Source organism: Engystomops pustulosus, chromosome 8, assembly GCF_040894005.1.
Source record: "Engystomops pustulosus chromosome 8, aEngPut4.maternal, whole genome shotgun sequence".
NCBI lineage: Eukaryota > Metazoa > Chordata > Amphibia > Anura > Leptodactylidae > Engystomops > Engystomops pustulosus.
In genome coordinates this window covers 104,526,381-104,547,513 of record NC_092418.1, presented here as the reverse complement: position 1 = coordinate 104,547,513, position 21,133 = coordinate 104,526,381, and the positions used below count along the sequence as shown (strand labels likewise).

At 50.4% G+C, this 21,133-nt stretch overlaps 1 protein-coding gene across 11 annotated transcripts in view; it reads right to left on the bottom strand.

The window, feature by feature from the left end:
* The window catches only part of KALRN (kalirin RhoGEF kinase), a 191,847-nt gene that overhangs the window by 123,247 nt on the left and 47,467 nt on the right, over positions 1 to 21,133 (bottom strand). The window contains exon 1 of one of the 11 annotated variants that reach the window (XM_072122113.1): positions 5,500 to 5,600. The exons of the other annotated variants lie outside the window; for them this stretch is intronic. Coding sequence (XP_071978214.1) covers positions 5,500 to 5,527 — 28 coding nt within the window. The 5' untranslated portion in view covers positions 5,528 to 5,600. Of the gene's footprint in view, positions 1 to 5,499; positions 5,601 to 21,133 lie in introns of those variants that run through there. 11 annotated transcript variants of the gene reach the window in all.

The following is a 21,133-nucleotide window of genomic DNA, read 5'->3' as shown; positions in this document are numbered from 1 at the left end:
GAATAGCACATCACCACTGAGCCAATCCCAGGCCTCACCTGTTATGTCTGTATGAATGGCACGTGACCACTGAGCCAATCCCAGGCCTCACCTGTTATGCCTGTATGAATGGCACGTGACCACTGAGCCAACCCCAGGTCTGCAGGCCGCTGTTGGAGCCCTATTTGCCTACATTGATTTAGTTTTTTTTTTTCTATAAACCTTGTCCCCTGTGGGGTTCCCTTTAGTTTTTCGGACAGCCTATTGTAGGACGGATTCCTGTCCGCACGCCTCCGCTCTTCCCATTCCCGCTGGGAGCCGCGGCTCCTTTAATCAGAATATTTGAAATCTTTCCAGACGCTGATGGTAAAAATAGCTGTGGCCCGTGTGCGCAAGGCGACGCTCAAATCGCAGGATCCCCGCCGCTTCTCCAGAGGGAGGGAAGGAAAACTGGCAAATTCACATTCCAGGAGAGATGCCGAATCTGTAGCTCTGCTGTACAGCTATATTCTGTTACAATGTAACAGTGCAGAAGGGAAGCACAAAGGTTTCTATAGAGTTCTATAAGGGGTCTATGCTGATACATTGTACCAATAACTCAGCTGTGAGAAGAATAATGGTAAACAAGTAGGTTTCCATTCAGTGACAGCAAGCAGAGGATTCTGGGTGATTTAGTTTCCTAGTCAGGAGCTTTGTGGACGTGTGATCAGGACAACCTCCTCCCCGCTGCAGCGGAACGCCATTTCTAAACGCAACGTGTGAACGGAGTCTGATAACATGGCTACTTTCTCCCATACACAGCGCCACCCCTGTTCACAGGTTGTGTGTGGTATTGCAGCTCTTTCTCTGGTCACATTAATGGAGTTGAGCTGTAATATCAGATACACCCTATACACATGGGGCGCTATTCCATATAACCTGTTTCCTGGATGAGAATGGTTGTAATGTATGAAAACGACATCACAGTGTTACTAATGTGACATCACATAACAGGTCATAACACCTGCACACACACAATACTCTCACAATCCGAGACAATGGGGCACATTTACCAAGGATCCACGGACCGCATTTCCACCGGGTTTCCAGAATTTTTCTGTTTTGCGCCGCATTTAACTGGGGTTTTTGGCGCACTCGATCGGATTTTGGTGCACCGGCTTTGAGATGACACAAATCGGGGGGTGGGCCGATCCGACGGATTCGGACAACAAACGGGATTTAACATCTCAAATTGTGTCGCAAGCCATACACTCACATACACCGGGAAGAAGAAGGTGAACTCCAGCGGACCTTGCAGGATCTCTGGCGCATGATCTTGGTGAATCTCGCTGGACTTCATCTTCGTCGGACCGTCCGGATCGGGGATTGTGACAGACCGGATAAGTAAATTGTCCCCTAATATGTAAATATATATTTATTATGTCTCCAGGACAGTGCGGGCCTGAGTCCCAAAGAACCCTTGCCGCTCTGTGATCCGCTCCCTTATTCCTTGTCCACAGGTGGCAGATATGTCGCTGAGGGTTGTGTGTGCCAAAGAGCGCCACCTAGCGTGAAAATAACACAGTACAGCCCTCTCCCCAGCATACAGAATGCATTTCCCTATTTATGTGATTTACGAAATTAAATGTCTGGGATCCAAAATGGCCCAGGTGATCCGAGTAATTGTAGCGGGGGCTTTCTCATGACATTAGGACTGCGGGTGGATGATATCATCCACGGCTGAGGTCACAGCCGAGAGGCCTCAGAAAATCTCATCACCCTCCTCCTCCGCCCGGGATTAAGATTCACATAGAAGAACAATTCGAAACGAGATGTAATACCACCAACACACAGGGAGAGGGGATCAGAGCATACCCACTACAAGCTGACTTAGAAGTCTATATGTGATGTCTAAGCCCCCTGCGCAGGTCACAGAGCATGCCCACTACAATCTAATTTAGAAATCTAAAGGTGATGTCAGAGCTCCCTTTCCTGCGCAGCTCACAGTGAATGTCAGAGCAAATGAGAATCATGAGGTCTAAGGAACTGCCCAGGGAGCTCAAAGACAGAATTGTGACAAGGCACAGATCTGGCCAAGGTTCCTGAGTGCACAGTGACCTCCATAATCCTTAAATGGAAGAAGTTTGGGAAGACCACAACTCTTCCGCTCCCTGGTCGCCCAACCAAACTAAAAAATCCTGGGAGAGGAGTCCAAGATCCCTGTGTTTGAGCACCAGAGATGCAGCAGGGAGATGGGAGTCACCTGCAGCCTCCAGCAGTCGGGGCTTTATGGCAGAGTCTGGAAGCTTCTCCTCAGTATAAGACATATGAAAGCCGCATACAGAGTGCAAAACACATGAAGGATCCGGACTATGAGGAATAAGATTCTCTGCTCTGATGAGATGAAGATTGGACTTTCTGGTGTAAATTCTAAGCGGTGGAGAAAACCCGGCACCGCTCATCACCTGCCGAATACAATCCCAGCAGTGACACATGGAGGGGGGAGCAGTGCCCAATACTGGGGGGGGGGGCAGCATCAGGCTATGGGGGTACAGTGCCCAATACTGGGGGGCAGCATCAGCCTATGGGGGGGGGGGCAGTGCCCAATACTGGGGGGCAGCATCAGGCTATGGGGGGGACAGTGCCCAATACTGGGGGGCAGCATCAGGCTATGGGGGGGACAGTGCCCAATACTGGGGGGCAGCATCAGGCTATGGGGGAACAGTGCCCAATACTGGGGGGGCAGCATCAGGCTATGGGGGAACAGTGCCCAATACTGGGGGGGCAGCATCAGGCTATGGGGGTACAGTGCCCAATACTGGGGGGCAGCATCAGGCTATGGGGGTACAGTGCCCAATACTGGGGGGCAGCATCAGGCTATGGGGGGGGCAGTGCCCAATACTGGGGGTCAGCACCAGGCTATGGGGGGGACAGTGCCCAATACTGGGGGGCAGCATCAGGCTATGGGGGGGACAGTGCCCAATACTGGGGGTCAGCATCAGGCTATGGGGGAACAGTGCCCAATACTGGGGGTCAGCATCAGGCTATGGGGGGGGGCAGTGCCCAATACTGGGGGTCAGCATCAGGCTATGGGGGGGACAGTGCCCAATACTGGGGGGCAGCATCAGGCTATGGGGGGGACAGTGCCCAATACTGGGGGGCAGCATCAGGCTATGGGGGAACAGTGCCCAATACTGGGGGGGCAGCATCAGGCTATGGGGAGGGCAGTGCCCAATACTGGGGGGGGGCAGCATCAGGCTATGGGGGTACAGTGCCCAATACTGGTGGGGGCAGCATCAGGCTATGAGAGGGGACAGTGCCCAATACTGGGGGGCAGCATCAGGCTATTGGGGGAACAGTGCCCAATACTGGGGGGCAGCATCAGGCTATTGGGGGAACAGTGCCCAATACTGGGGGGCAGCATCAGGCTATGGGGGGGACAGTGCCCAATACTGGGGGGGCAGCATCAGGCTATGGGGGGGACAGTGCCCAATACTGGGGGGCAGCATCAGGCTATGAGGGGGGACAGTGCCCAATACTGGGGGGCAGCATCAGGCTATGGGGGGGACAGTGCCCAATACTGGGGGGCAGCATCAGGCTATGAGGGGGGACAGTGCCCAATACTGGGGGGCAGCATCAGGCTATGGGGGAACAGTGCCCAATACTGGGGGGGCAGCATCAGGCTATGGGGAGGGCAGTGCCCAATACTGGGGGGGGGGCAGCATCAGGCTATGGGGGTACAGTGCCCAATACTGGTGGGGGCAGCATCAGGCTATGAGAGGGGACAGTGCCCAATACTGGGGGGCAGCATCAGGCTATTGGGGGAACAGTGCCCAATACTGGGGGGCAGCATCAGGCTATTGGGGGAACAGTGCCCAATACTGGGGGGCAGCATCAGGCTATGGGGGGGACAGTGCCCAATACTGGGGGGGGCAGCATCAGGCTATGGGGGGGACAGTGCCCAATACTGGGGGGGGCAGCATCAGGCTATGAGGGGGGACAGTGCCCAATACTAGGGGGGCCGCATCAGGCTATGGGGGGAACAGTGCCCAATACTAGGGGGGCAGCATCAGGCTATGGAGGGGGGACAGTGCCCAATACTGGGGGAGGAAGTATCAGGCTATGGGGGGGAGGACCACTGGGTGTAATGGAAGGAAAGATGAATGCGACCAAGAGATATCCTCAGACTTGGCCAAACCTTCCAACCGCACATAGTGGAGGGGTCTGGAGCGTCCTGCGATGTAAGGGGGGAGATGGGGCGTCCTGGGATGTACAGGGGGGTTGGGGTATCCTGGGATGTATGGGGGGGCTGGGGTATCCTGGGATGTATGGGGGGCTGGGGTATCCTGGGATGTACGGGGGGCTGGGGTATCCTGGGATGTACAGGGGACTGGGGTATCCTGGGATGTACAGGGGACTGGGGTATCCTGGGATGTACAGGGGACTGGGGTATCCTGGGATGTACAGGGGACTGGGGTATCCTGGGATGTACAGGGGACTGGGGTATCCTGGGATGTATGGGGGGGCTGGGGTATCCTGGGATGTACGGGGGGCTGGGGTATCCTGGGATGTATGGGGGGGCTGGGGTATCCTGGGATGTATGGGGGGCTGGGGTATCCTGGGATGTACGGGGGGCTGGGGTATCCTGGGATGTACGGGGGGCTGGGGTATCCTGGGATGTACAAGGGGCTGGGGTATCCTGGGATGTATGGGGGGGGCTGGGGTATCCTGGGATGTACTGGTAGCTGGGGTATCCTGGGATGTATGGGGGGGGCTGGGGTATCCTGGGATGTATGGGGGGGGCTGGGGTATCCTGGGATGTATGGGGGGGGGGCTGGGGTATCCTGGGATGTACAGGGGGCTGGGGTATCCTGGGATGTATGGGGGGGGGGGGGGGCTGGGGTATCCTGGGATGTACGGGGGGCTGGGGTATCCTGGGATGTATGGGGGGGGGGGGGCTGGGGTATCCTGGGATGTACGGGGGGCTGGGGTATCCTGGGATGTATGGGAGGCTGGGGTATCCTAGGATGTATGGGGGGGCTGGGGTATCGCCTGCTGTCGCCCTCTTCGATGTTTCCTTTTCGTTTGCCGTTTTGCTCAATCTTTGTCGTTTTCCAATTTCTCCTGTGTTTCCACGGTAACCCTCGCAGCTTCCACGCACATGAAAGGACCTGTACATGGGGGCCGTTTTTCATGTTCTGGCAGCCGCTCAGAGAAATTATTCTCGTGAAGGGGCTTTGCCTATTTGTTGTGGTCTCCCGGTCACTTGTCCCTCTCCTGTGCTGCGCAGTTGGATTTGGTCTTTTGTGCAGGACTGACAGGGAGAAGTGTCAGCTCTTGAGCTCCGCTCTGCTAATGAAGGTCCTAGGGTCCCCCCACCCGATACCCCACGATATGAAGAAAGACATACGCACAATGACAGCAGGCGGATGCCTCTGTGTGTGACATACAGACCATCAACATCACGACCACCAGACAACAACACCACTCCATGTGACAGTAAGACCCCGCACCAAGGCACCTGCAGGACCCCGCACTCACCCCTGGCCTGGCTCCACATCCCCATCATCTCCGGAGAAGCAGGAGCAGAGCTTCAACGCAGCAGCCGAGCCTCAGGATGATTGTGCGTGATGCAGAACAGCCTGCCTATTGTGAGCGAGCGGCCGGGCCCACTCAGAGACCCCCAGCCAGGAGCCGCCAAGTACAGCACAAACCCCCATACACAGGGGAGACCCCCAGCCAGGAGCCGCCAAGTACAGCACAAACCCCCATACACAGGGGAGACCCCCAGCCAGGAGCCGCCAAGTACAGCACAAACCCCCATACACAGGGGAGACCCCAAGCCAGGAGCCGCCAAGTACAGCACAAACCCCCATACACAGGGGAGACCCCTCATACGCACAGACCACCAGCCAGGAGCCACCAAGTACAGCACAAACCCCCATACACAGGGGAGACCCCTCATACGCAGAGACCCCCAGCCAGGAGCCGCCAAGTACAGCACAAACCCCCATACACAGGGGAGACCCCTCATACGCACAGACCACCAGCCAGGAGCCGCCAAGTACAGCACAAACCCCCATACTCAGAGACCACCAGACAGAGCACATACTCCCGTACAAAGGAGAGACCCCCTAATACACAGAAAGCCCCATACACAGGAGAGACCCCCTAATACACAGAAAGCTCCAGCCGGAGCACATACCCCCATACACAGGAGAGACCACCTAATACACAGATACCCCCATACACAGGAGAGACCACCTAATACACAGATACCCCCATACACAGGAGAGACCACCTAATACACAGATACCCCCATACACAGGAGAGACCCCTAATACACAGGGGAGACCCCCTAATACACAGAAACCCCCACCCAGAGCACATACCCCCATACACAGGAGAGACCCCTAATACACAGGGGAGACCCCCTAATACACAGAAACCCCCAGCCAGAGCACATACCCCCATACACAGGAGAGACCCCTAATACACAGGGGAGACCCCCTAATACACAGAAAGCTCCAGCCGGAGCACATACCCCCATACACAGGAGAGACCACCTAATACACAGATACCCCGATACACAGGAGAGACCCCTAATACACAGGGGAGACCCCCTAATACACAGAAACCCCCACCCAGAGCACATACCCCCATACACAGGAGAGACCACCTAATACACAGATACCCCGATACACAGGAGAGACCCCTTATACACAGGGGAGACCCCCTAATACACAGAAACCCCCACCCAGAGCACATACCCCCATACACAGGAGAGACCCCTAATACACAGGAGAGACCACCTAATACACAGATACCCCCATACACAGGAGAGACCCCTAATACACAGGGGAGACCCCCTAATACACAGAAACCCCCACCCAGAGCACATACCCCCATACACAGGAGAGACCCCTAATACACAGGGGAGACCCCCTAATACACAGAAACCCCCACCCAGAGCACATAACCCCATACACAGGAGAGACCCCTAATACACAGGAGAGACCACCTAATACACAGAAAGCTCCAGCCAGAGCACATACCCCCATACACAGGAGAGACCCCTAATACACAGGGGAGACCCCCTAATACACAGAAACCCCCACCCAGAGCACATACCCCCATACACAGGAGAGACCCCTAATACACAGGGGAGACCCCCTAATACACAGAAACCCCCACCCAGAGCACATACCCCCATACACAGGAGAGACCCCTAATACACAGGGGAGACCCCCTAATACACAGAAAGCTCCAGCCGGAGCACATACCCCCATACACAGGAGAGACCCCTAATACACAGGGGAGACCCCCTAATACACAGAAACCCCCACCCAGAGCACATACCCCCATACACAGGAGAGACCCCTAATACACAGGGGAGACCCCCTAATACACAGAAACCCCCACCCAGAGCACATACCCCCATACACAGGAGAGACCCCTAATACACAGGGGAGACCCCCTAATACACAGAAAGCTCCAGCCAGAGCACATACCCCCATACACAGGAGAGACCCCTAATACACAGGGGAGACCCCCTAATACACAGAAACCCCCACCCAGAGCACATACCCCCATACACAGGAGAGACCCCTAATACACAGGGGAGACCCCCTAATACACAGAAACCCCCACCCAGAGCACATACCCCCATACACAGGAGAGACCCCTAATACACAGGGGAGACCCCCTAATACACAGAAAGCTCCAGCCAGAGCACATACCCCCATACACAGGAGAGACCCCTAATACACAGGGGAGACCCCCTAATACACAGAAACCCCCACCCAGAGCACATACCCCCATACACAGGAGAGACCCCTAATACACAGGGGAGACCCCCTAATACACAGAAACCCCCACCCAGAGCACATACCCCCATACACAGGAGAGACCCCTAATACACAGGGGAGACCCCCTAATACACAGAAAGCTCCAGCCAGAGCACATACCCCCATACACAGGAGAGACCCCTAATACACAGGGGAGACCCCCTAATACACAGAAACCCCCACCCAGAGCACATACCCCCATACATAGGAGAGACCCCTAATACACAGGAGAGACTCGCAGCCAGAATAACACAGACCCTTCATGTTCGGAGGGTTATGATGAGTGTGGGGAGCAGCGCTGTGTAGTAGGGAACGTCGGGTCCAGGTCTCCACAATTGGTCAGACCAAGCCAGCAGCGATCTGCACAAAAATAGCGATGATGCAGCACTCCATAGGGAGAAATATTTTCTTTATTACACCATTTAATGTGCAACGTTTCGCTTCTCAATGAAGGCATTAGCAAACACGCTGAAGTCAGGGGCGGTGACATCACAGTCAGGGGCGGTGACATCACAATCAGGGGCGGTGACATCACAGTCAGGGGCGGTGACATCACATTATAGATACAATATTATAATTCCACATATTGTCCAGTTCTGAGGCCACAAACCAATGTATGATTGTCCACAAATAAACACTGTAACAACACTGCAGCACTGAGCCCTCTAGTCATCCACAGGGCAGCCCCGTTCTCGGCCACTTTCCGTCTCTGGTTACTTTGTATTTTCGTTTCTTGTTCTTTCATTTTATGCCTTAATGACTGTAATAGGAAAAATAGAATCTGCTCCGAAAACATCACTTCCCCTATAATGGGGTTACTTAGAGGGGACGCCGGAAGACGAAGCTGGAGGAGGTGTCAGATGAGGATTGCTTGGGATAATCATAACCGCCTATCAGCAGACCGGGAAAGCTGGGTGACTACCTGTGCAGCTCTCACACTCTACTGGCTACACTGCTAAACTAGACTGATCCGACATTCAGGGATGTGGGAAAGCTGGGTGAGTCACAATCCTGAAGCAGATGTCAGAATGACCGGCAGGGGATGTTTATGGCTCCTGGAATCTCTCTATTATGGGGGATTTATAGGCACCAGAAGACCAAAAACCCCCAAACTTCAGCAGATAGTTAGAGGCTTACAACCCCCATCATCAGTCAATCACAGGGACAATACACATTACCCGCCACATACATATAGAAAGAGCAACCAGGAGCGCGAGATAGAATATACACACGATATTATATACTCCAGAGCTGCACTCACTATTCTGCTAGTGCAGTCACTGGTCCACATTTATTAGGAGTGTTCGCACCGGCACTTGCCCAGGTATCCCCAGTGCTGGCGCCGGCCCTGCACACTTACTAAGAGCAGTGCAGTGTGTACTATGCGCAGTATCCTGTGTAGTGTGTGCAGTGTCCTGTGTACTATGTGCAGTGTGTACTATGTGCAGTGTGTACTATGCGCAGTGTGTACTATGCGCAGTGTGTACTATGCGCAGTATCCTGTGTAGTGTGTACTATGTGTAGTGTGTACTATGTGCAGTGTCCTGTGTACTATGTGCAGTGTGTACTATGTGCAGTGTAGTGTGTACTATGTGCAGTGAGTACCATGTGCAGTGTCCTGTGTACTATGTGCAGTATGTGCAGTGTGGTGTGTACTATGTGCAGTGTGGTGTGTACTATGTGCAGTGTGGTGTGTACTATGTGCAGTGTGGTGTGTTGTATGTGCAGGGGGTGTGTACTATGTGCAGGGGGTGTGTACTATGTGCAGGGGGTGTGTACTATGTGCAGTGCCCTGTGTACTATGTGTAGTGTGTACTATGTGCAGTGTCCTGTGTACTATGTGTAGTGTGTACTATGTGCAGTGTCCTGTCTACTATGTGCAGTGTCCTGTCTACTATGTGCAGTGTGTACTATGTGCAGTGTCCTGTCTACTATGTGTAGTGTGTACTATGTGTAGTGTCCTGTGTACTATGTGCAGTGAGTACCATGTGCAGTGTCCTGTGTACGATGTGTAGTGTGTACTATGTGCAGTGTCCTCTGTACTATGTGTAGTGTGTACTATGTGTAGTGTGTACTATGTGCAGTGTGTACTATGTGTAGTTTGTACTATGTGTAGTGTGTACTATTTGCATTGAGTATCATGTGCAGTGTCCTGTGTACTATGTGCAGCGAGTACCATGTGCAGTTTCCTGTGTACTATGAGCAGTGTTCTGTGTACTATGTGTAGTGTGTACTATGTGCAGTGTGTACCATGTGCAGTGTCCTGTGTGTACTATTCACAGTGTGTACTATGCACAGTGTGTACTACCTTCAGTGTGTACTACGTGCAGAGTCCTGTGTACTACGTGCAGTGTCTACTATGCATAGTGTGTACTATGTGCAGTGTGTACTACGTGCAGTGTCCTGTGTACTATGTGCAGTGTCCTGTGTACTATGTGCGGGGGGTGTACTATGTGCAGTGTCCTGTGTACTATGTGCAGTGTGTACTATGTGCAGTGTCCTGTGTACTATGCACAGTGTATACTATGTGCAGTGTATACTATGTGCAATGTCCTGCGCAGTGTGTACTATGTGCAGTGTCCTGTGTAATGTGCAGGGGGCGCCAGATTCAGGATTTCTGGGTCACATTCTTCATGAATCTGGCACCCCCTGCACTGCTCACCTCCAACTTTTTTTTTTTGGTGAACCTTGCTCTGCGTGATAAATCTGGCGCACAGTCCGTCTGTGCACCAGGACGCCCCTTTCAATGATGAAATTTGTGGAGTCAAGTGCAGCCGCGACACAATAGGGTCACGTGTCAAATGCAGGAAATCGGGCGCACGATCTTAGTAAATCGCGGCAGACTACATTTCAGATGGACAATGCACTTTAGGGAACTCCGAGGGACCGGGTAAGCAAATGTGCCCCACTGTGTCCCAATAGACTTGAATGGGGCTTTTTTACGTCACTTGCCATCCATAGGAACAGTATAAATTGCATGTCCTACATGCCGCAAGATCACGTGCGAGAAACACTTGTGTGAACGCTGCCTTACTGCAGAATCAGTGGGGAGAATTGATTATTGTCACTGCGTCACAAGATTACGGATTTGCGCCAGGTAGGAGCCGACCTGTGAGCAGCAGAACAGTGAGTGCAGCTCTGTGTGTAGAGGGCTGCTCTGCAGACCTGGGGGATGTGATAGATCTTTCTGGTGCTGCCATCAGTGACACCTCACACGTCGTCACCTTCCTGCACTCTCGGGTCACAGACCTTTCCTGTTTGCGGTCGTTTAGGGTACGCAGCCCCCCTGCGGACATATTGAAGAGCCTTGTGTTGATTCCCCCCTGGATTAAGATACAACTGCTCAGTATGAACACAGAGAAGTGCAGCGGGTGCGGCCGGGGGTCATTCGCTGTGTCCTGTCTCCGGTCACTTATGGCCCCAGCAGACAGATCTCAGCCCTGACAGCCGCTTATCACACACAAATGTTTCTCATTCCAGGAGCCGAGACACTGACACAATCAGCGCCGCACAATCACTGCAACAAGTGAAGAGGTTATGTACCCCCACAGACCCCTCATCCGCAGCCCCACAGACCCTCATCCACAGCCCCACAGACCCCTCAACCGCAGCCCCGTAGACCCTTCATCCGCAGCCCCACAGACCCCTCATCCGCAGCCCCACAGATTCCTCATCCGCAGCCCCACAGACCCCTCATTTGTAGAGCCCCGATAAACTCCTCATCCACATAGTGTACTGTATATAGTACATCATCCACATAGTGTACTCTATATACAGTACTTTAAATAGTGCTGTCTGGTATATATTGGGGTGTACTGTATATAATGCTGTATGGTATATATTATATTGTACTGTATATAGTGCTGTATACATTATAGTGTACATAGTGCTGTCTGGTATATATTGTAGTGTACTGTATATAGTGCTGTCTGGTATATATTGTAGTGTACTGTATATAGTGCTGTATGGTATATATTATATTGTACTGTATATAGTGCTGTATGGTATATATTATATTGTACTGTATATAGTGCTGTATACATTATAGTGTAGTGTACATAGTGCTGTCTGGTATATATTGTAGTGTACTGTATATAGTGCTGTATACATTATAGTGTAGTGTACATAGTGCTGTCTGGTATATATTGTAGTGTACTGTATATAGTGCTGTCTGGTATATATTGTAGTGTACTGTATATAGTGCTGTCTGGTATATATTGTAGTGTACTGTATATAGTGCTGTATGGTATATATTGTAGTGTACTGTATATAGTGCTGTATGGTATATATTGTAGTGTACTGTATATAGTGCTGTATACATTATAGTGTAGTGTACATAGTGCTGTCTGGTATATATTGTAGTGTACTGTATATAGTGCTGTATGGTATATATTATATTGTACTGTATATAGTGCTGTATACATTATAGTGTAGTGTACATAGTGCTGTCTGGTATATATTGTAGTGTACTGTATATAGTGCTGTATACATTATAGTGTAGTGTACATAGTGCTGTCTGGTATATATTGTAGTGTACTGTATACAGTGCTGTATGGTATATATTGTAGTGTACTGTATATAGTGCTGTATACATTATATTGTAGTGTACATAGTGCTGTCTGGTATATATTGTAGTGTACTGTATATAGTGCTGTATACATTATAGTGTAGTGTACATAGTGCTGTCTGGTATATATTGTAGTGTACTGTATATAGTGCTGTATACATTATAGTGTAGTGTACATAGTGCTGTCTGGTATATATTGTAGTGTACTGTATATAGTGCTGTCTGGTATATATTGTAGTGTACTGTATATAGTGCTGTCTGGTATATATTGTAGTGTACTGTATATAGTGCTGTATGGTATATATTGTAGTGTACTGTATATAGTGCTGTATACATTATAGTGTAGTGTACATAGTGCTGTCTGGTATATATTGTAGTGTACTGTATATAGTGCTGTATGGTATATATTATATTGTACTGTATATAGTGCTGTATACATTATAGTGTAGTGTACATAGTGCTGTCTGGTATATATTGTAGTGTACTGTATATAGTGCTGTATACATTATAGTGTAGTGTACATAGTGCTGTCTGGTATATATTGTAGTGTACTGTATACAGTGCTGTATGGTATATATTGTAGTGTACTGTATATAGTGCTGTATACATTATATTGTAGTGTACATAGTGCTGTCTGGTATATATTGTAGTGTACTGTATATAGTGCTGTATACATTATAGTGTAGTGTACATAGTGCTGTCTGGTATATATTGTAGTGTACTGTATATAGTGCTGTATACATTATATTGTAGTGTACATAGTGCTGTCTGGTATATATTGTAGTGTACTGTATATAGTGCTGTATACATTATAGTGTAGTGTACATAGTGCTGTCTGGTATATATTGTAGTGTACTGTATATAGTGCTGTATACATTATAGTGTAGTGTACATAGTGCTGTCTGGTATATATTGTAGTGTACTGTATATAGTGCTGTATGGTATATATTATATTGTACTGTATATAGTGCTGTATACATTATAGTGTAGTGTACATAGTGCTGTCTGGTATATATTGTAGTGTACTGTATATAGTGCTGTAGGGTATATCTTCCCCCCCCCCCCTCCTTCTTGTGCTGTGCAGCTGCCGTGCAGTAATAAAGCTGCGTCGCTGATTGATTCTCTGTAGTAATAGAATAGTGATAGCGGCTGCAGCTCCGGGGAAGCGGCGTCATTGTTCCCTGCCCCCAGCTACGATATCAGACTCGGAGCTTCTATATGTGTGTGGACTGATGAGAGGATAACCACCATCATCACAACAACCACCATCACAACTACTACTACTACTACCACCAATATCATCACTGCCTCCACTACTACTACCACCAATATAATCACCGTCTCCACTACTACCACCAATATCATCACAGCCTCCACTACTACTACCATCAATATCATCACAGCCTCCACTACTACTACCACCAATATCATCACAGCCTCCACTACTACTACCACCAATATCATCACAATCTCCACTACTACTACCACCAGTATCATCACTGCCTCCACTACTACCACCAATATCATCACTGCATCCACTACTAGTACCACCAAAATCATCACAGCCTCCACTAATACCACCAAAATCATCACAACCTCCACTACTCCTACCAATATCATCACTGCCTCCACTACTACTACCACCAATATCATCACAACCTCCACTACTACTACCACCAAAATCATCACAGCCTCCACTACTCCTACCAATATCATCACAGCGTCCACTACTACCACCAATATCATCACAGCCTCCACTACTACCACCAATATCATTACAACCTCCACTACTACCACCAATATCATCACAGCCTCCACTACCACCACCAATATCATTACAACCTCCACTACTACCACCAATATCATCACAGCCTCCACTACTACCACCAAAATCATCACTGCCTCCACTACTACCACCAAAATCATCACAGCCTCCACTACTACCACCAATATCATCACTGCCTCCACTACTACCACCAAAATCATCACAGCCTCCACTACTACCACCAATATCATCACTGCCTCCACTACTACCACCAAAATCATCACAGCCTCCACTACTACCACCAAAATCATCACAGCCTCCACTACTACCACCAATATCATTACAACCTCCACTACTACCACCAATATCATCACAGCCTCCACTACTACCACCAATATCATCACAGCCTCCACTACTACCACCAATATCATCACAGCGTCCACTACTACCACCAATATCATCACAGCCTCCACTACTCCCACCAATATCATCACAGCCTCCACTACTACTACCACCAATATCATCACAGTCTCCACTACTACTACCACCAATATCATCACAGCGTCCACTACTACCACCAATATCATCACAGCCTCCACTACTACTACCATCAATATCATCACAGCCTCCACTACTACTACCACCAATATCATCACAGCCTCCACTACTCCCACCAATATCATCACAGCCTCCACTACTACTACCACCAATATCATCACAGACTCCACTACTACCACCAATGTCATCACAGCGTCCACTACTACTACCACCAATATCATCACAACCTGGGGAGGGGCCGCCGGGAAGGGGCAGCGCAAGGTGACATCTAATGCAACGACCTGCGCTGACCCTGGAGCCCCTAAGCTCAATGATCAATATAAGCCAAGGGTTAATGATCTCCGTCTTCATTGCACTTTTAGCTTCATCTTCTCCAATTAGTAACGAGGACCAAGGATACAGAGACAGGAGGCTCAGGATGTCACTCACTCTTCACATAGGACCTCTGCTTCCTGTCAGTGAATGGTAAAAATACCGCAGAACAGATGAAGATCTGCTCCAATAACATCCAGAGTCCGTCTTGTGCTACTACCTGAACTGATACACTGTAACAAACCTTCTAGATTAGCCTGGAGTGGCTTCATAATTCTCTTTGGATTTCTGCAGGATGAGGACATTCAGAATCCTGGAAAAGCTGAGTGCGGGGCGGGTTGTACGAGGACAGCTCGGCCGTCCATCACGTATGTGACGTGTGCAGTGACCAGGACAGGATCTCATTGTGTCCGGTCCTGACTGATGCCCAATTCCCACTCACCAAACTCATACAAATCACCGACTGCTGGCGAAATGCTCTGCGGCTCCCGGGGTCACCGCAAGGGTCAGACTTAATATTCTGTGCAGTGATCTCACAATAATGATGGGACTGACTGCGCCCCCTGTGTCAGTCCACACTGCAGCAATCGCATTTTATTCATACTGCACAATGTAACAGATACAGGAGGTGCTGATAGCGCAGGACCGGGGGCGATATGGGGGTGCAGGCTACAGATACAGGAGCGATATGGAGGTGCAGGCTACAGATACAGGGGCGATATGGGGGTGCAGGCTAGAGATACAGGGGCGATATGGGGGTGCAGGCTAGAGATACAGGGGCGATATGGGGGTGCAGGCTAGAGATACAGGGGCGATATGGGGGTGCAGGCTAGAGATACAGGGGCGATATGGGGGTGCAGGCTAGAGATACAGGGGCGATATAGGGGTGCAGGCTAGAGATACAGGGCGATATGGGGGTGCAGGCTAGAGATACAGGGCGATATGGGGGTGCAGGCTAGAGATACAGGGGCGATATGGGGGTGCAGGATACACAGATAAAGGAGGTGCAGATACGACAGGGCCGGGGCGATGTGGGGGTGCAGGCTACAGATACAGGAGCGATATGGGGGGGAAGGTTATACAGATACATGAGGTGCAGATATGACAGGGCCGGGGCGATGTGGGGGTGCAGGCTTCAGATACAGGAGCAATATGGGGGGGAAGGTTATACAGATACATGAGGTGCAGATATGACAGGGCCGAGGCGATGTGGGGGTGCAGGCTTCAGATACAGGAGCAATATGGGGGTACGGGCTACAGATACAGGAGCGATATGGGGGTGCAGGTAACAGATACAGGAGCGATATGGGGGTGCACGCTACACAGATATAGGAGGTGCAGATACTACAGGACAGGGATGATATGGGGGTGCAGGCTACAGATACAGGAGCAATATGGGGGTGCAGGCTACACAGATACAAGAGGTGCAGATTGCACAGGACAGGGATGATATGGGGGTGCAGGCTACAGATACAGGAGGTGCAGATATCACAGGACACGGCCATATGGGGGTGCTCTATATATTCACCCCCAGGTCCAGGACATTTGGATTTAGTTTATATGACTGTGACAGAAAAGGGAGTCCTCTTCAGTATTTGCAATCAGGCGCTGAGAGCACAGAGGGGGCTTGTTACTGAGGAGAAAGGGCGCAGCTCGGGTACAATCACCCATCACAGGAGTGCGGCCCAACAGCGCCAGCTGCTCATTACCATGCAGAGCATGAAGACCCCACATATGACAAAGGAGCCCCCTGCCCTAATATATACAGGACAATGCTGTAACGCACACACCAGAAGCAAATACAACAACCACCCGGAAGTAAGAAACTTATTCCAAAACTACAACTCAATAAATATTTATAAGACCACAAATATTTCCAGAATAACCGCCCAGAGATGTCAGCGGGAAAAGCTCAGACAAGGACACCAGACCATAACCTGAGAGTAAGGGAAGGTCTATCACTGGAGAGCAGCGGTGCCATCACTGAGAATACAGCCTATCCATCACTAGAGAGCAGCAGTGCCATCACTGAGAATACAGCCTATCCATCACTGGAGAGCAGCGGTACCATCACTGAGAATACAGCCTATCCATCACTGGAGAGCAGCGGTGCCATCACTGAGAATACAGCCTATCCATCACTAGAGATCAGCGGTGCCATCACTGAGAATACAGCCTGTCCATCACTAGAGAGCAGCAGTGCCATCACTGAGAATACAGCCTATCCATCACTAGAGAGCAGCGGTGCCATCACTGAGAATACAGCCTGTCCATCACTAGAGAGCAGCAGTGCCATCACTGAGAATACAGCCAATCCATCACTAGAGAGCATCGGTACCATCACTGAGAATACAGCCTATCCATCACTAGAGAGCAGCGGTGCCATCACTAAGAACACAGCTTATCCATCACTAGAGAGCAGTGGTGTATTCACTGAGAATACAGCCTATCCATCACTAGAGAGCAGTGGTGCCATCACTGAGAATACAGCCTATCCATCACTAGAGAGCAGCAGTGCCATCACTGAGAATACAGCCTATCCATCACTAGAGTGCAGCGGTGCCATCACTGAGAGTACAGCCTATCCATCACTAGAGAGCAGTGGTGCCATCACTGAGAGTACAGCCTATCCATCACTAGAGAGCAGTGGTGCCTTCACTGAGAGTACAGCCTATCCATCACTAGAGAGCAGTGGTGCCATCACTGAGAATACAGCCTATCCATCACTAGAGAGCAGCAGTGCCATCACTGAGAATACAGCCAATCCATCACTAGAGAGCATCGGTGCCATCACTGAGAATACAGCCTATCCATCACTAGAGAGCAGCGGTCCTATCACTGAGAATACAGCCTATCCATCACTAGAGAGCAGCGGTGACATCACTGAGAATACAGCCTATCCATCACTAGAGAGCAGCGGTCCTATCACTGAGAATACAGCATATCCATCACTAGAGAGCAGCGGTGCTATCACTGAGAATACAGCCTATCCATCACTAGAGAGCAGCGGTGCCATCACTGAGAATACAGCCTATCCATCACTAGAGAGCAGCGCTGCCATCACTGAGAATACAGCCTATCCATCACTAGAGAGCAGCGGTGCCATCACTGAGAATACAGCCTATCCATCACTAGGGAGCAGCAGTGCCATCACTGAGAGTACAGCCTATCCATCACTAGAGTGCAGCGGTGCCATCACTGAGAGTACAGCCTATCCATCACTAGAGAGCAGTGGTGCCATCACTGAGAGTACAGCCTATCCATCACTAGAGAGCAGTGGTGCCTTCACTGAGAGTACAGCCTATCCATCACTAGAGAGCAGCGGTGCCATCACTGAGAGTACAGCCTATCCATCACTAGAGAGCAACGGTGCCATCACTGAGAATACAGCCTATCCATCACTAGAGAGCAGTGGTGCCATCACCTCTCCCCTCCTCCTCCCTAGGAGAGGACTGTTGCATTCTGAGACAGATGATTGCAGGATCCATGTTCTGGAAGTGCAGGATGTAATCGGCGCCGGGCTGCGGCATTATCTCGCTGTCCTGGGGCCACACTGGGTAATGTGATCTGTCTAATGTGATTCTGCTGCGGCGGATATTCGCCATTAAGCTTGTAGTTCACATGAGTGAAATCATCTGCAGCGGAGGACAACATCTCATGGATAATGCAGGCGGCCGCTCATGTATTATATGGAGGGGGTGGGGGTGACACATTTTGTGTCAGCAGCACTGGGTCAGAAGGGGTGTTCTGTCTCTGGATGTACATAACCAGTAGTTGCTTTTCACTGACAGCAAGCAGAGTATTTATTACTAGAGAATTTTGCCAACCTGGAGCAGGAGTACGGATGCGGGTAACTGTGGTCTCTATATAATACGGACACAGGCAGGGCGGCACAAATAAGACCCGTTATTAGTCTCTGTTATCAGCCATTTGTAAAAAGGGAGATTCTGCAATATACAGTCCCGAGTATACAAGCAATGGCCTCCTCCAATCAGATTCCAGCTCACTGGGATCGACACTAGGGGTACAATAGGGCGACATACAAAGTACCAACAATCTATTGTGTCTTTTGGATCATGCAATTTGGACCACGGTCGCAGCTGGAGTCATGTGACAGCCGCCATCGCTACTCAGTGCCGGTTGGAGTTCTCACTACATCCGCTCTGCAGCTGGGGCGGCGCTGCTGGACTGGAACCTGTGTTCTGCAAATGAATGGACCATACATCATCACTGCACTGATACACTGTACCAAACTAACAGGGCAAGACAGAGGCTTCTGCTGGGAGAGATCGAGACAGTCACAGTGTCACCGAGACAGCCACATTGTCACCGAGACAGCCACATTGTTATACATAGTCGATACATAGTTGCAGATGCTGGCGTAGTGGTTGTCAGAAACAGGCGAACACAAGTGCCCGCCTGGCGTCACACACATCACACAGCTGTGCCATGCGTTGGCATGTACTTGCATCTTTGACGTTGCCAGGATCTGCTGACGAGGAGCTGAGGCGGAAACTCGGAAGTCTCTCAGCAACCGGAGATTTACATTCCGAGCTCCAACCCAATTAGAGAACACGGAATATCGGTGGACAGCGGGAGCCGTCATCACTGCTCTCACCTGCCTACTGCCAACCCTATTCATCACAGGACTGCATTCTACTGCTCTCTGTTATCAGCCATTTCATCCCAGGGAGAGGAGACTGTACTGGGGGGGTACAATCTATTACTCTCTGTTATCAGCCATTTCATCCCGGGCAGTGAAGACTGTAGCAGGACGCTGAATTGCTAGTTATATGTATTGCGGCAGCTCTTTTTATACCAGATGCTGGTCATTACTCTCCCGTTCATTTCTCGGACCGCCATTGTGTGGTACCTCCCCTTCCCCCATTGCTATCAGATCCGGTGCAGAGAATAAGCTTCGCCTCATTCTCAGCCCCTCCCCCACCAGAGGACGCTGTAGGTTACATGGACACTAAGAGCCCATTATGGAGCCATTAAATATTTACGTAACTTTATGAGACCCTCACAGATAAACGCTGCGGCCAGAACTAGGAAAGCTGAGTAACCCCATCGGTGCCGCCCCGGAGCCTCCTCAGCTGTCTTCTTCTAGGAAAGCTGGGTAACCGCCAATATGGCCGCCATTATAGTACGGAGATAACCACGTGGAAGGAAGCGGAGCCCTGCTGATGGCGGTGAATCTGCGGTGGCTTTGCGGTCTCTTTATCTGTAGATGATCCGGATTCTACCCTCCGAGTCTGGTGAAACAAGATGCGAGCAATCACCAGCAACGCCGTCTCCGCAGGTTATTGAGCGCTGGTCTCCCCTGTCACATCAGATCAATAGATCATATTTACAGGAAATCTGTGATAGATGCCGTTATCATGGAGAGCGGCTAGGTCCGGGGAATTAACCCTACAAACAGCGGGCTGCCGGGAGGAGGCACCAGCACTATGTAGATAAAGGGACGTGTCCCTCTGTTGTCCCATCCCCCAGTATAGCCGCCGCATGGTTTATGGACTATACCCAGAGCCCTCCAGTGACTTACATATATATTAGAATATTCACTGCTCACACCTCACCTGCTCCATTTAATTGCCCCCAAACACACGCTGACACTGGACCAGGACCCGCAGTATAAAGGGTTCAGTGACTCCTGTCACCTTAGGATTATCAGGAGCGTAAGAAAGCTGAGTGCTTGTAGGGTGTGCTGAGACCTGTACTGTGCATATACCTGTGCTGTTAAATACTAGTAGCCCGCACCTTCTGCCCACGAACCCCACTTACCCTGACTACAACAATGAAGAGGACCCCGCCGGACACATCTAGCAATGACGCCATTGGTTGATCAGATCACATGACAGATGACACAGCAGGATTGTGGAACTACACTCACCGGCCACTTTATTAGGTACACCTGTCCAACTGCTCGTTAACACTTAATTTCTAATCAGCCAATCACATGGCGGCAACTCAGTGCATTTAGGCATGTAGACATGGTCAAGACAATCTCCTGCAGTTCAAACCGAGCATCAGTATGGGGAAGAAAGGTGATTTGATGCCTTTGAACGTGGCATGGTTGTTGGTGCCAGAAGGGCTCGTCTGAGTATTTCAGAAACTGCTGATCTA